Raw genomic sequence first — 12858 nt, forward strand, 5'->3', positions numbered from 1 at the left:
ATCTGGCAATCTCACTACTGGATATTTTTCTGAAGGAAAGGGAATCAGTATATCAAATGGATATCTGCACCCCCAAGGGTATTGCTGCACTATTCACAGTAGCAAAGATATAGAATCAACCTAATTATCAATGGATGAATGGATAAAGAAAATTTGGTCTATACACAATGAAATACTATTTGGTCACAAAAAAAGGAATGAAATCATGTCATTTGCAGCAACATGGATGAAACTGGAGGTCATATTAAGTGGAATAAGCCAGATATAGAAAGGCGAATACTTCATGGACTCACACATATGTGGGAGCTAAAACGTTTAGTTCATGTAGGTAGAGAGTAGAGTGATTGTTACCAGAGGCTGAAAGGGATGTAAGAATGTGTTTGGGGGGACATGAAGAAAGATTGGTGAATGGGTACAAGCATACAGTTAGATAGAGGGAATAAGTTCTAATGCTTAATAGTAGAGTAGGGTGACTATAATTAACAATAATACATTGTACATTTCAATATAACCAGAAGTGAGAACTCGAAATGTTCTCAACACATAAAAATGTTAAATGCTCATGATGATGGATAGCCTAAATACACTGACTTGAACAATACACGTTCTATGCATGTAACAAAATAACACATGTGCTCCGTAAATACACGCCAATATATGTATCAATTGTAAAATATCATTTTAAGAAGCGTGTGGCTTACCTCCACTTCCACTCTGACTGTGGCTAGAAAAAAAACCCAGAAATATTAAGTTAATCTATGAATTACTTAGCTATGAGGAAGAGAAGCACATATCCTGATCAGTTATTCAAAAGAGAAATAACATGCCAATTGAAAGTTCTTAGAATGTTATATGTAAAGAGGAAAAAATGTTCCTTATCATCATAGATGGGTAATGACAAGGCAACAAAACAAAACAAACAAAAACAACAAGAATTAAGTTAATTACAGCACTATATATGATATAGAAAATGATGATATTGTTTGCTTTTGACATTTTTCTATGAGGTTGTTTTCAGATGATACATTATGACATCATTCCATAGGTGGACCATTAAAACAAGCCCCAAGGATATTATTATTCCATGAGTCACATAGAACAATTATCGTTGCATTAAATTAAATTATCTTTCAATATCTTTTGACCACAGCATTTTACTCCTAGTCTAATAGCAGTCATTTTTCTTTAAAGGGAGAACTTTAAAAAACTTGAAATCTCATTCAGGGGGCTTTTATCTGGTATGACTGCTGAATCTGTAAATCCAGATTGCCTGTGTTTCTTACTTACTTTCACATCATTCTATATTTTCTCTATTTTAGCATTTATGTTATAATTGCCTGGTTTCTTGCCTGTATCTCCCACTAAAATGTGATTTCTGTGAGATCAAAGGAAATGTAGACTGTGAGAACGGAAAAAATCCCAGAAATCATCTCTTCAATTCCCTCATTATACAGAAAAGAAACCAGGCTCTGAGAAATTAAGTGACTTGACCACGCCCACTTTTACACCTAGCTGTACTCACTATACCCCCAGTTTTCTGCCAGCAACAGATATCAGTTTAATGTTAGCGTCTTAGAGGACAATTATATAGTACTCATATCTGATTTCCTAACGTTAATAGTGGGTGAAAGAAATTGATCTGATGCAGATCTCCTGTTAAATTTGAAATAAAAACATAAAGTTGCTGTCAGGAACTTTGTAGGAAAACATGCTATAAATGTCTTCCTATATAAATAAGGAACTGCTTTTTGAGGAAGTTGCAGTACACTGTCTGCTTGCTTATGTACCATTTTGACATTTATTTTTCCTGACTCTTCCCTCTGAGCATGATGCATGAAGGAGGCAGTTGGAATTATGTGAAGAGCTGCATTCTGCTTGGCTGCCACTCTTGGCAGATACTTTTCATCTTGGATTTTTATACCAATTTCCAAAGAACAGGGTTGTTGGAATAAGGAGCAAAGCTCCTGTTTTATTTCATGTCTAGAGCAATTATTCAACTTCCTAAAATGGCCTGTTTAGAAGGTAAAATATTTGATGAAGTGAAGAAGAGGTAGAGAGAGCAGGGTGTGACGGGAGAGGAGAGGGAGAGAGAGAGATACATGGAATGAAGAAGGTTTACTATGAAATGGTAGAGGGGTATTTGCATTTGCAATTCCCTTTTCTTCAGTGTTTCATATTCACTGTAGATACTGCTTTAGTGGAGAAGGAAAAGAGAAGGACAGCTGTCAGGGGCTGTGCTTTGAAGCCTCAAAACTGCTCCCGGAGTTCGAAGCACTCACAGCCATTGCTCTTCACTCTAGGGAATCAGGAAAGAGCCGGCAGAGTGCCTGGCCAGGAGTCATGAGCAGGAGGGAGAAGATGGTGCCTTCTCTTCTTCTTCTTGCCAGGGCAAGCTGCCGGCTACACTCAGCATCTTCCCTTTTTCTAAGAACAAAGCATGTTCTGTTATGAGATCTCTGCCCGCAGCAGCTGCAGTTTCAAAAATAAAACATGTACAGAAATGGCTTCTTCTTTAATTTTCTTAGTAAGGGTGCATAAGAGAGGGCTAGATGCTAGTAAATATTGTGGGGCTATACTTGTTTAAGATACTGAGCATTAAAACCCTACAACTCTTCCGACTTCCTGCTTTTACTAAACGTAAGATTCTTTTTTTGTTACATGTTTACTAAAGTAGAGCAGGTTTTTAGAGTCACGGTATGTATGGATTCAATAAAATGGAAAAAGGTGATAATGCTAGTTTTGGGAAATATTCACCCAATATGGTTAACAAAGTTTCATTTTAAGAACATCATTGTTTTTTCTGGATTTGTTATTTTTTGCTTGAGTATGCACATCAGTGTAAATATGCGCAAATAATGTAACTGGAATTCTTTCACCAAAAATTAAGGAAGTGTGTTTTTTGAAAAACAAAAGGCACACACAAAGTATATACATTGGTAATATACTTGACATAGTTATGAAAATTCTGGAAGTTATAGAATATGATGATTTGGAACTTCATCTGGCCTCAAAACTGGCATTTACTGACTCACACTAGGTAGATGTTTGACTAAAGTCAGTTAATGATCTCCAAACTCTAGTGCATGCATTGTATGTTTTGGTATATGTTGCATAATTTATGTTTAGAACATGGTAAGAAGGCATAGCCGGCTATAATTCATTTTAGAAAGACAAAACTGCTAGAAAGCAGCATAACAAGCTTAACTGATACGATGATATAAAAGATCATAAGAGGAAAATTTAATTCTTCATGTGCTTTATAAGTGTATTACTAATTTGATGTTTAAAAATGGCTGACAATGAAGATTGTTTCCTTTGTAATTTGAGTTATGAAGAATGCAGACACAGTTTTACCCAGGTGAAGAGCTAGCACAGATTATGTTTTTTGGGATCACAATGGAGGTTTCCTAGTTTTACAAGGTAGTCATCAAAAAAATAAAAGTTCTGAACTGGACTAGAGATTTTCCTCCTTTCAACTTGAGGGGATTATGGCTTTAAACTGAAAAGGGAGGTATTGGAGGAAAGAAGAAATGAAAGGAGAAAGGGAATGGAAAAGTACAAAAGAGACAAAAAGAATGACAAAAAATCAGAGCTGGAACAAAGAGAAGAAGAGGAGAGATGGAGAGAGAAAGGAAGCAGAAGACTGAGAAAAGAAAGAAGAGAAGGAGAGGTACAAGGAGGGGATGGCCAATCTCCTCTCATTGGTCCTCCAGAAAAGATGTTATATTCTGTTCCTCTATAGCAAGAAGGTGTTCCCATATTTCTTGAAGTGAAGGTCATTTTAATCTAGTGGAATGGGCCATGGAAAGTTGGACCCTTAATTGATACCTAGGGATCATAAAAAAACGGAGTTTTTACTTTTAAGGAGCAAACTGGGGTTGCCATAAAAATCATTTTTCGTCATATTTTCAAAAAATAACAACAAATATATTTAGAATCAGAGATTTATGAGAAAAAATGGGCTAAATTTTATATTTTATGCTTCATATTTTACCAAATCATATTTCTATTAGGCATATCCCTAAGATCAAGTCATAATGAACATTATAAAAGTGTTTTAGAATGACAACACATCTTACAAGATCTGGCAAACGGTCCACTATATTTCAAGTAGTATTTGATGGATATAATCAAAAGAAAGACTATGGAGTTTCAAATGACCTTTCACCCATGTTGGGGTTATTGTAAGTGATCATTTAGTTTAGTGATAGAGAGCAGTAGGAGTTATGGAGGGTAAAATTCTAGGATCTTAATATACAAAATTTCTGACAAGCAGACAGTTTGATCTGTTCTACAATAAGTACTTGCACAAACCTGCTAATATCATCCTGCTCTGCAACATCATCATATACTTCTTGGTCATCTTCAATAGGTCTTGAAGGGGCACCAAGAGAGTCTTTTTTCAGTTTCAAAGAATCATAGTCAATCTCTACAGCAGTTGTTTTAATATAGCCATCTACCAAAAAGGGAAAGATTTATGTTCAGGCAACTGTAGTTTAAATATTTTAAAGTTGTGAATAAAATATCAATTGCACATTTGCTCTTTAAACTTTCCCCTGATTTATTTTCTTGTAGCTCTGATTTGAAGACCTCCCAAGTAGACCCACATTTTACTGTACTCTGTCAAAGTCTAATCCTGTTGTAGTTTAATGTAATAAACCTTCTATTTTAAATATTCTAAAGTGATTCACATGAAGCATTTTTTCTTTTTAACATCAATGAAAAACCTAATGCTGTTTATTCCTCCTGGAATAATATAAAACTTTATGTTGTTTCCCACAATATAGATAACAGATGAGGTGAAGACGGAACTATACCTGCCATTTAACATTTTCCTCCCTTTGTCCACTCTGTAGATACTCCTAACTTGATGCCTATGACGAGTTCTGGAGGAATATGCACATTGAATATTGCCTCGCAAAGAAAATACTTTGAAGCCATGGAGAAATTTGCACTCACATGAACCCCTTGCTGTTCTGCCCAACCATTTTCCTTCTGGGTTGTCTGTGATGCGGATGATTTCAATTTGCTCTCCTTGCTTGAAGCTCAGTTCATTCTTTCCTCCTTTGACATCACAACAAGCTTTTGCAAGATGGATGACTTGAATAGGGCCTGTTAGCTGCAAAGAGAAAAAAATAATCACAAAAGATTTCCCTATAATTTAGAAAATCTTTAAGGAATGCAATTTTGAAAGATAGTAAGTCTACACCTTGCTAAGCTACCTATAACCAACATTTACAGGGTTTAACTAGAAATTGAGGGTGAATGTTTTTCTTATAGGAGGGGTTAGGGAAAAAATCACGGAGGCCAAGCAGGACCAGCTAAGACAGGTGAACATGTGCATGGGGTCAGGAGAGTGAGGCAGGGATCTGTTGACTCGGAATTCTGCAAGAGGCCTGCAAAGCAGCCCCCAGTAACTGAATAGCGCTTATGTACAACAATCCGTGCTGTGTGCTATATGTCTTTATGCAATATGCCAGGATTCCATTTGGAAGATGGAGTTTTTTCCCCTTTGCATTGTTTGTAAAATTGGAGCAGACATTACCAGCTATAAACAAGACAAAATTTCAGAAATAAGCTTGTAAATCAAAAAATAGCAAGCAAATGTTACACGAGATTTTTCAAATTAGTATTCTGAACAGTATGGTGGCTTATTGATAGAAGGGTAATGATCTTGGTTAGACTATGAATCCTAAACTCTTAATTTTCTAATCCTAAATTGATGTCTTTTCAACAGAATTTCTTGAATCTTTTGATATGCAAATATGCATGACGACTTTTGAAGAAGCTCTACCTTTAATTTATTGAATTTATGATGGCATTAATTATAAACATATATCATTGTCATGTACCACTAAGAAAGAAAAGAATGTAAGTTAAATTATGATATGCCATGATGCTGATGAGGCTCAGTTCTCCTATTTATTTAATTTTTTTTTTTACCTATTATCTATTATCATCTTGTGAAAGGAATATGGCTGGTGAAGTCCTAGTCTTGACAGACTTCTGAGTTCATATTTAATGGTATGATTTCCATATCCTATCTTTTCTTACTAAAAATATTATTTGAATGAATGAGATAATGTAAAGCTGATTTCTCCAAAAGAAACATGGAAAAACTTCACATAATTCCTTTAAATCTACAATCTCTTCATGGAAAGTATACTATATAGATTTTTTTTTTTTTTTTGAGACGGAGTCTCACTCTGTCACCCAGGCTGGAGTGCCGAGGCCCAATCTCAGCTCACTTCAAGCTCCGCCTCCCGGGTTCACGCCATTCTCCTGCCTCAGCCTCCCGAGTAGCTGGGACTACAGGTGCCCGCCACCACACCTGGCCAATTTTTTGTATTTTTAGTAGATACTGAGTTTCACCATGTTAGCCAGTATGGTCTCAATCTCCTGACCTCGTGATCCACCCGCCTCGGCCTCCCAAAGTGCTGGGATTACAGGCGTGAGCCACTGCGCCTGGCCTACGATATAGATTTTCATAAATTAATTGAAATTAATTTTTCACTTGAAAAATATAAAGATTGGTAGTCATGCATTCTGTGAAAGTAAAATGTTCTAATATTAATACTGTAATCATAATTTTACTTACATATAGCAAGCTTTTTCAAAATCAAATGAGAATCTTATGATACAGTGTGTGCTCTGCATTATTTTAGTTCCATAACAAACTTTCTGGAGTAGTATCATTTATCCTCACTTAAAAGATTAAGAATCGGCAGCTCAGAGAAGTTAAGTGAGAAGCCCAAGATCACATAACTTGTATGTGCAACTGGAATTTGAATCAGTTTTGTCTAACTGACTTGATGCTATACATTTTCCTTCCACCATGCATTGAACCTTTGCTTTAATACAATAAATATACTGGAAAGTTATATATAAATCATTTTTAAAAAAATTTGAACCACATATTAAACGCTCCAGAGGAATAAATATTTAAAGAAACCATACAGTGAATTCTTTTTGAAAGAATGATTTTGTAATTCAGATAATCACCCTAAATATGTCTGACATGCCAGACCCATGCCAGATGAGCCATGTCATCAAAGATGGTGTAGCCAGGAGAAAATAGCCCCTGGGTGTAGCGTTTACTGGTGGTAGTAATGGTAGAAGACACACAATTACCAGAGATCAGAGAATACAGAGGTCAGAATCCAGATAGACAAAGAGGGATGAGAAACAGCAGGTATCAGAAGTCAGCATGTACACAGACTTAAAATAAGGGCAATAATGTAACTCATGTCTAGATACTAGCAATTAGAGTAGCTCATGGAAATCTTATTCTGAGACAGGTCTGGTTCACCCTGGAGGCACTTGTGTCCAATGCCCCACTGTAATACATACCACAGGGATATGTATGTGTGTGATGCTAATTCATAGTATAAGTAGGCTAATATGAAACGCATTATGGGGAGAGCCAAGATCGGTTTGAAAAAGTAAATATTCATTCACTCAATCAACATAAAATTTCCTGGGTGCCCACTAATTACGAACCAACATATTTATTTAAATTTTATTATATTAGTTCAGGGGTAAGATGGTGTATTGGACAAAAAAGTACTGTTATGAAGATAATTACTCTTTAGAAAACAATGAGTAAGTAATTCTTCAACTATGTAAGTTTTCAAGAATGGTACCCCTTTTGTGTGAAAGGTGTAAAAAGATGTTATTCTTTCACTCATTAGCAAACAAGCCCTTACTTTAAATTTCTTCTTTATTTCTTGTTCTTTCTTTTCTTTCTCTTTCTGTTCCTTTTTCTCCAGCTCTAACCTCTTCTTTTCCTCCTTTTCCCTTTTCTTCTCTCTTTCTTTGGATGCTTCTCTGTGAATAAAAATTGTTAGGCTGTTTTCACATCTGCAGGTGTTGATGCGTCGGAACTCCCTACCTAGAAGTTTCTACTCACAACAGAAAAGGTGGTATCTGAAGTACGGATGAAGGTAAAAAGCCAAAGGTTGTCAAAATCCGGAATGTGTGAGATTATGTTTAAAACCAGTAGGAGGCACACAGCTGAGGATACCTTCCAAAGGCTCGGCTTTCCCTAACAACTTGTGCCAGCAAGTGGAAGCCACCGTTTATAAAGGCCCCATTCTTGCTGTATGTTCGCATAAATAGAATCCATCTCTTTTTCTCTCTTTCATATGCACACGTGCCTGTGCATTCACAGGTACACATACAAACCTTGGCTCTGAATCTTGAGTCAGAATTGGTTGAATAAACACTGGGTAGAGAAAATTAAGGTATCTGAGATCAAACATATGATAAACTAAGATAATATATTCATTTCTACTTTCACCCATTTTCCAAGAAATTTCTTTTCCAAGAAACTTCTTTTTTTAACATCTTTCCACTTTAGCAGCTGACACTTTGGCATCTGGGTGCCATGATAAATTATTTTTCATAGCACCCCTGTGGGTGGAGCTCTGTTCAGGTGAAGAAGGCATAACATAAATTAACTCATTTGCCCAAGGATACACTAAGAGTAAGAAATCAGATTTCTGTCTCTGATTCTCTGACTGTGGTTTATCTCATAGGCACATCTCTGGCCTCTCATACATTAGCTTTTTAACAGAGTCCTTCATAGAATTCTTAGAGAACTAAATAATTTTGGGTCCTTTAAATTGAAATAAAACTTATTATATGCCAGTCATTTGAACAAATCAAGCTTCCCTCCTAGTGTTGTTATATACCCACTCTCCCTCATACAAAACATTATATTCATCTTTGAAGAAAACCGTCATGGTAAAAAACGTAATTCATACATGTCTTCATATGTTTCTCCTTCACTCTCTTGTTCCTGTAAAGAAAAACATTGATAATGATTAATTTTTATTATTTAAAAAGTTAACACACATATTACATTGCTTAGACTTAAAATAAAGGCAAAAATGGAAATTTTTATAATTTGAACCACATATTAAATGGTCCAGAGGAATAAATACTTAAAGGAACCATAGTGTGAATTATTTTTGAAAGAATAATTCAAATACTAGGTAAAACAACTACTGTATGTAAGTCTGGCTTGTTTAAAATATTTTTTCTCCTTAGAAATAGACTGGGAAAGCAAAAACAAAAAGATTTCCTTTTCTGTCTTGCTATATAAATCAGACGTGTAATCAGACTTAAGTTTATGTTCAGCACTACAGCATTATAATGAGTCAGTGTGATGACTGGTGTGTAACGTCTTAAGCATTTTAGATGAAATAAGATTAGAAATGGAAAAATATCATTACTCATAAGAATTTTCATTTGTTTGTTTTGTACCAATACGGAGTGAATCATAATACTTGGGAAATATTCTGATTATATCAATATAATATGAGAAGAGAAAAAAATCTGACCTCATCTAGATTTCCAGCACCTAAAAGATTAAAAAAAATAAAATTTAATACATTTGCAATAAGGAAGCACTTTAATGTAAGATTATTGGATATAATATAATAATATTCAAAATAGTTCATAATCTAACAGAACTTATGCTTTATCAAAGATATAGAAATAGAAAATAAAATAGGTACTTTAGATCTTTACTATGGCTTTTATTTGATGCTGGTGACTTAATTATAAAATCATTTCACTGGCTTTCATAAAATAATGCAAAGGCCAAAAAATAATTAATACACTGTTTATTACCTTTATGAAAACGGATGTCCATTTGGTTTTATGGGCTTGTATGAAAAAAGGTATAAAAAAATCATTGTTTCACACCTTTTTACTTATTAGTTCCCAAGGATTTGTTTTTATGTATCAAACAAATCAAGTTAATTGGATTAAAAAAATTTAATACTCAAGAGTTCAGTGTAATATCAAAACTAATTACTGAATATTGAGACATAATCCAATATTAAGAGCAATAATATAATAATATTAATAATAAAAACAGTGTGGTGTTTGTATAAGAACAGGCAAATAGACCAATGGAATACAGCAGAAAATTCAGTGACATATACAAATGTACATAAACACACCCATAATATACACATACACACACATAGAGCTGATATAATATAAAGGTAGCACTATAAATTAACGAGAAAAGGATGGATTGTTTAGAGGACAGTAAGGAGAAAACTGGCTCCATACATGAGGCAATTCTGGATTTCTACTAACTCCTCAAAGGGGACTGCAAAGAGATCAAAGACCTAAATATATTTATGTGATAAAGTCTACAGGAAAAAATTTTTATTTTCTAGGAAAAAGGACTTCTTAAATAGCATAAATTACAAGGCAAAATTAATACATTTGATTATATCAAAATTTATTTACATTCAAGGAAGGACAGCATGGGCTAAGCTAATAGACAATTGACCAAATGGGAGAAGATATTTTCAATGTTTGAAGTTGACATGACATTAATGTCTGAAATATAAAGGAACTCCCACAAGTCAACTAGAAAAATATACCACTCCCAATACAAAAAATGGTCAAAAGGTAGAAACTGGCAGCTTACAGAAGAAGAAACCACAAAGGCCTATAAGCAAATAAAGTGCTCAAACTCAAGAGTAAGCAGAGATATAGAAATTAAAAGGAGATATAATTTGATTCACATAAGAAAAAAAAGGAAAGCTGAATAACAGGACCGACTGATGAGAGTGTAGATAGATGCATCCCTTCTGGAGAGCATGCCTGTCATACTCGGTCAACCTAAGTATTCCATAGCTCTTAGCAACCATTGCACTTTGGGGTATACATCTTAAAGATAAGTCTCTGAGAGGTCCGCATAGGGATGAATACAAGAAGGTGCATTGCATTGTTGTTTGTGGTACCAGTGAGTTTGAGGCAAGTGAAATGTGGATGCATACCATGGAGTACTGTGCAGTCATTAACAGCAACAGACTAAACACACACATAGCGATATGAATGGGCCCCAAAACCACATTATGCTGATTGTACAAAAAGACGAGATAAACCTATAACATACTCTTTCTGTGAACTAAATACATGCATACATGTCACAATATGTGAAGAATTTGTGCAAACACACATACACATTAAATATGTTAGAATATTTGTCTGTAGTAAGGAAGGAGGAGAAAGGAGGTGAGTCATGAGGATAAGAGGGAATAAGCAAATAAAAGGAGAGGGGCCTTGCACGGACCAATGATGATAATGACCCATTAATAAGCCTATAAGAACGAATTGCTCAAACTTCTGTACCAGAGTTTACAAATAAATAAATAAAATATGTTTTTGTCCTTTACCATCAGAGTGCATGACACCATCTTGATTGTCTTCATTGACAGGGCTTCTGAAAACAAGAAAGAAGAAACAGTGAACATGGAACAAGTAGATGCTCACCTTACAATGAAAAAGGGAAAAGGATTATTTCATGAATTATTCTTTTTTCTTGAACATTTGCTCTGATTTAAAGCTTCAGACATCACTAGCATAGGCTTTAGCCTTATATTTATGCTGCTCCTGTGGCAGAAAATGGAGAATTGGGAAACTTGAGTATAGCACCATCTATTCATAGTAGACTTATACAATTAATCCATTGCTTCTGGAGGTTAATATGTTTTCCATTGAATTAGCAGTAAATCAACACTTCAGTTCTGGGATTATGAGGGCATTTAATTGGTTCTATGACACACACACAAAAGAGAATTAGTTCTAGGGCTGGGCACCATGGCTCACGCCTGTAATCCCAGCACTTTGGGAAGCAAAGGCAGATGGATCACTTGAAGTCAGGAGTTCCAGACCAGCCTGGGCAACAGGGCAAAACGCCATCTCTCCTAAAAACATTAGGTTGGTGCAAAAGTAATTATGGTTTTAGACATAAAACGAATGATAAAAGCCACAATTACTTTTGCACTGACCTAATACAAAAAATTAGCCTGGCATGGTAGTGCACGCCTCTAACCCCAGCTACTCAGGAGGCTGAAGTGGGAGAATTGCTTAAGCCTGGGAGGCGGAGGTTGCAGTGAGCTAAGATCGCACCACTGCACTCCAGCCTGTGCAACAGAGTAAGATTCTGTCTCAAAAAAAAAAAACCAAACAAAAAACTTACATAGTTCCAATCCCTGACTCCTTCCTTTTCTCCAGATGGTTTTGTCTTGGCTTCACTTTTATCACCCTGAACTCCAAGGTGCTTCATTCCAATGGCTTCACTCCAACTGCCCTTAATAGCATTATCAATACTTGGGCCTTACAAATTCCTAATTATGTATATGACCATCTATATTTTATATTCCTATTCTCAGTTAATTAGCATAGCTGGAGAAAATTGCCATCAATTTTGCTGACTCTGGACATTACAAACAATTGGTATTAAATCTCAGCTGTATCCCCCTCTTCTTTTCTACAATCTCATCACTCTCTTTTGTGTAGTCAGCCTTCTCTTGAGTTATCCTTCTTCATACCTATTAAAAATGTTTACCACTTTCTTCAATGTGCGATTCCTCTCCACTCCCCTATTATCAGATGAACTTGTTTCTTATTTCACTGATAAAACAGCAGTCATTAGGTGTGAGCTCTCTCAAGAAAATACATTTTCTTAACCCACAAACTCATCTGCAGTTATACTCGTCCTTACCTTCTCTCTACTCTCTGCACCTGTGTTCTGAATTTCATCTGAATTCTCAGTAATTTTACTCCATTGATTACCCCCTTTCTTCCATGTATTGCTTTATTACTTATATTCTGCTTACTTCACTCTTTGCCCTTAAATCTCTCATTCTTTGTTTTCTCCCTCAGCCCAAGTTACTGTCATCCATAAGAAGCAAACACTTCACTTTACCTCTGTGAATTCTTCACATTACCACAAGATATTCTTCCTTTATCCATCCAAGCTAAGAAAAAATTGTCTTTATTCACTGACTCTACTTCCTCTCCTCCCACGCATTTCTTTCCCGACTG

General features: G+C 35.4%; 1 protein-coding gene across 3 annotated transcripts in view; it reads right to left on the reverse strand.

Annotated features, from left to right (window-relative positions):
- The window catches only part of FYB1 (FYN binding protein 1), a 165708-nt gene that overhangs the window by 24391 nt on the left and 128459 nt on the right, over positions 1–12858 (reverse strand). For all 3 annotated transcript variants that reach the window (XM_032135673.2, XM_058430255.1, XM_058430254.1), the window contains exons 4-10: positions 11205–11251; positions 9345–9364; positions 8766–8800; positions 7707–7827; positions 4960–5119; positions 4315–4456; positions 702–724 (exon numbers count right to left, since the gene is read on the reverse strand). In XM_032135673.2, coding sequence (XP_031991564.1) covers positions 702–724; positions 4315–4456; positions 4960–5119; positions 7707–7827; positions 8766–8800; positions 9345–9364; positions 11205–11251 — 548 coding nt within the window. The remainder of the gene's footprint in view (positions 1–701; positions 725–4314; positions 4457–4959; positions 5120–7706; positions 7828–8765; positions 8801–9344; positions 9365–11204; positions 11252–12858) is intronic.

This window comes from Hylobates moloch, unplaced genomic scaffold, assembly GCF_009828535.3.
Source record: "Hylobates moloch isolate HMO894 unplaced genomic scaffold, HMol_V3 SCAFFOLD_17, whole genome shotgun sequence".
Classification (NCBI taxonomy): Eukaryota; Metazoa; Chordata; class Mammalia; order Primates; family Hylobatidae; genus Hylobates; species Hylobates moloch.